Consider the following 3,946-nt stretch of genomic DNA (forward strand, 5'->3'; position numbering starts at 1 on the left):
CAAAACATATGAACTGTGGCTTAGATCAAAATCAGAATATACAGATAACAAAAGTGGAAGAGTTTTGGAATTTTATCCGTCTTTCTCAGGTTCGGTGCTCAACAGGATTACATTTATTAACACTTTGACAATGAAAATTACCATGCAGCACCTAATGTCTTAGTTTGATTTCAACAGGGATCATTTTTCAGAAAATTGTTCTGGGGGATGGCAATGTGGGAATTAAAGTACTCCATGTACTTTATAGAATTATAGATTGAAGGATAAAACATGGTATTTTTCTCCTAATTAAACGTTTTGTTCCAACTCATAGCTCTCAATTTGCAATCAACTCAAGATTCAAGAACTCAGTTTGTTAACTGTAACAAATGGGCACCATTCTGAGGTGTGCTTAGTTGCCACTGAATTTTCAAACTACTGACATTGCAGGGAACGTTCAGAAGAAAGCAGCGGGTCTTCAATATGAAGACTGGTTGGACACAACTGTCGTCAAAACTTTGCAGTGCAATACTTCCCGCAGTAACAGCTTCCCTTTAAATAGCAGTCATGATGCAAGATCGGTAAGAATACAACTTACTCCCATGCTCAGTTCTGGCACGGACAGAAACCTTTACTAAACTAAATCATTTTCATCAAGGCTTGTCCAGGCGATTATTTTCTGCTGACATGCCTGACACGTAGCCACCATTTAGACGTATTTTAAACTGTCTCCACCTCTGAAATACTCAAAAAAAGTAGAGAAAACAAACTACCTTAAGAGAAGTTTCTTCTCCATGAAATCCAATCCCTTTAGCAGGTCAGATAACAAAAGTGGAAGAGTTTTGGAATTTTACCCGTCTCTCTCAGGTTCGGTGCTCAACATTTATTAACAAAACACACACCATTTTGGTCGATAAATTGTTGTGGAAAATGTTCCTCACCTCGGTCGGACTTCATTGTCGGCGATGCAGTCACCCGGGTGATCGCCCCTTTCCTCTCGGATCCTCTCACAGCCTCAAGCCAAGGTCGGGGGGGGGGGGGGGGGGGGGGGTAATGACTGACGAGACCCCCCCACACCCCCCCCCCCCCCCCCTTTCTCCTCAATCCCTCACGGCGGAGATGTCATCCAGGCCTCCCCCTCCCTCCCTCCCTCACTCCCCGCTGTGGAACCGAAACGCTTTGATCTGCGATTTTTCTTTTCAAGAGGGGGCCCGGTTTGCGGTTGTTTCGAGAATGCGGCCAGCAGGCGGGCAGGCAGGCAGCAACCGCCCCCCGGACAGCGGCCCGTGACTGTCCGCCTGTCCCAGCCTCTGTCACCCCGCTGCCGCCTCCATGTTGTCAAAACACAAACCTCCCCTCCCCCACACAGGGAGCTCACTCGCCCCGCCCCCTCCCCCTCCGCCAGATGCATTACCCCCAACACCGGCTGTTAAGGCCCCGCCCCTCCACGGCCACAACGGGGTGTTCACTCGCCCCGCCCACTCTCTGACGGGTAATACGCGTGATTTAGACCCGCCATCTCCATTGGACCGTACGGAACATTAAGACCCGCCCCCTCTACGCCCCCAACGGGAACCTCACTCGCCTCGCCCCGCCCCCTCTCCATTGGACATTACGGAACATTAAGACCCGCCCCCTCTACGCCCCAACGGGAACCTCACTCGCCCCGCCCCCTCTCCATTGGACCGTACGGAACATTAAGACCCGCCTCCTCCACGCCCCACTCCATACTGAGATTACCTGCCCCATCTCCTGCCCCAGGGGTATCAATCCACTCGTACCAGAGGATAAAACCCCTCCCCCTCTCGTCTATTTACGTCTTGCCCCGCCCCCTCTTAAGGTTACAAACCAGGGGTCAAGTCCAGCCTTCGTCGCAAAGGGCGTTCATAAACCCCACCCTCCCGCCCCGGGACGTCGTCCCTCCCTATAAACGGGCATGATTTGGAGGTGCCAGTGTTGGACTGAAGTGGACAAAGTTAATTTTTAACTAACTACGTAACGGGGGAATCAACTTGTCCAGTTCCTCCATCCCTGACCGAAAGCTCCACTGGGATGGCTAGCTAAGTCCCTCCCCTTCGGTGAACAATCGCCCCGCCTCTTCCACGCCTCCCAATGGAAGACCAAGGTCTCCCCTAACTCGTCGATGTGAAGCCCCGCCCTCTTCTCGCCCCGCCCCCAACGTGATTAAGCCCCGCCTCGTAGGCGGCCTCTTGAAAGTCAAGCTCTCTGCTCCAGGGATATCTAGCCCCGCCCCCATAGGGAACGTCCTCGTTCGAAATCACGTGATTTAGCCAATGGTCCACCCTTGTTCCTCTCTGCGTAGTCCCGCCGTGTCGCCATAGTAACAAGGCCGGCCGTGAGCTCCCTGTGCTGAAGTAAATGGGCATCACCTGGACACAGCAAGGTTTTCATCAATGTCCTTTTCTCCTGAAGCCCTAGTGCTGTCTGTAATCGTTCCAGATATTCGAAAGGTACGGGGGTTATGAGTTGCTCTTGTAGGGAACCAGCACAGACCCGACGGGCCGAATGGCCTCCATGTGCTGTGTTACCATTTTTATTCAGGATGCTGTCGATGTTGGTGAGGATTGCCTGGAGATTATGCCGTAACAATCCCTTTTAAACTCGGGGTAAGTGGATTTTTATTCTTCACAGGCTGATGATTCCTCCGAGCAACACCCGCTCACTTTTTGGGTCGTTTTTGGTGAATGTCTCTGTCCTGTCCACTGCCCCATTCCCAACCCAGTTTCCCGTATTGCATTATACTTGGTGTCGGCCTCCAGTTCTCTGCTCTTTGTCATGCCGCTCTGTACTGAATTATTGATGGGTTTTTAACACTGCTGTTCAATCAACCAATTGGTAGTTTTGTTACGTCCTACTGAAACAAAACTCCAGTACTGAAGTGCTATCAATTAAATCTAGAATTGTGATGTCATGAACTGAAGTATTCCAGTAATATCGATTACCATTTGGTCTTCAGTCATGCTACACGGTGAGTCAATACCAAGCATATTCTTTGGATGAAATGGAATAGGCCATAATCAAATCCGTAACACAATGCATTGTAGAGCTGTCCAGCTGTTGTAAGGGCTTCCAGTTAGGTGGTATGGGATGGGTGATTGTTGGCTAGGCAATGAACATGTGACTGGGGAAATGTGGGTGAGTGGATGACTGGGAGGTGTAAGTGGGTGAGTAGGTGAATGATTGGGATTCTGTGCTGAGTGAGTCCATGACCCCCTTGTGAAAAGGTTCGACAAACCTCTCCAAGATCCTGAGCTCTAGAATCCCCTCTCATGTCATCTACCTCCCCTATTTTTTTCTTCTTGAAACTCACCTCTGTGACATATCATTGATACGTTATCTCCACTTTCACATCAGTCTGCCCATGTCTTCTGCCCCTTTGACATTCTTTTGATTTTGTCCTATCAATCCCCTTGGATTTTTTCTCCATGTTAAAGTCATTACCTCGTCGATGGTTGTAGCTTACAGCCTTGATTTGGAGGAAGTACTCTTGCTTTTGAGCCTGAAAATTGTGATTCAAGGCTAGTTCTAAGATGAGCAAATGATCTTGGCTGACACTGATGTGTAGTATTGAGGGAGCACTGTATTGTTCAGATTTCCCTTTTTTGGAGAAGGCAAAAGATCAGGGGAGTTTTGCTGAACTAGCTAACTAATGTAGTATGTATTCTGCAAGTATCATGTATATTGTAAAAATGTATGGAGCCACCTCCAGAAGTGTTGAACCTTATAGCACTTTCTGTAATTACTGCTTTGAAATATTTATCATTTATTTTGGAAAAAGCTTATCCTCTACCTAAAGCTGAAACAAATGATCTGACATTTGACATCACAGCAGGCAAATTGACTGCATTTTCCCCATTGCATTCCTTACCACTTACTGTAGATCATTCATTGAAGTTGGATTTAATTACTGTGGGGAAAATCTATATAAACAATATCCATTGTAATC

The 3,946-nt window shown here is 48.1% G+C and overlaps 1 protein-coding gene across 5 annotated transcripts in view; it reads right to left on the minus strand.

The window, feature by feature from the left end:
• Positions 1-1,024, minus strand: part of atosa (atos homolog A) — a 100,538-nt gene extending 99,514 nt beyond the window's left edge. For all 5 annotated transcript variants that reach the window (XR_006309482.2, XM_043677394.2, XM_087981170.1 and 2 more), the window contains exon 1: positions 921-1,024. Coding sequence is in view for 4 of the 5 variants with exons in the window: in XM_043677394.2 (XP_043533329.2) it covers positions 921-936 (16 nt within the window). In the remaining variant the exon portion in view is untranslated. The remainder of the gene's footprint in view (positions 1-920) is intronic.
• Positions 1,025-3,946: the final 2,922 nt, after the last annotated feature.

Source organism: Chiloscyllium plagiosum, unplaced genomic scaffold (assembly GCF_037043375.1).
Source record: "Chiloscyllium plagiosum isolate Xiang-an unplaced genomic scaffold, Cpla_swu_hap1 HiC_scaffold_39, whole genome shotgun sequence".
Classification (NCBI taxonomy): domain Eukaryota; kingdom Metazoa; phylum Chordata; class Chondrichthyes; order Orectolobiformes; family Hemiscylliidae; genus Chiloscyllium; species Chiloscyllium plagiosum.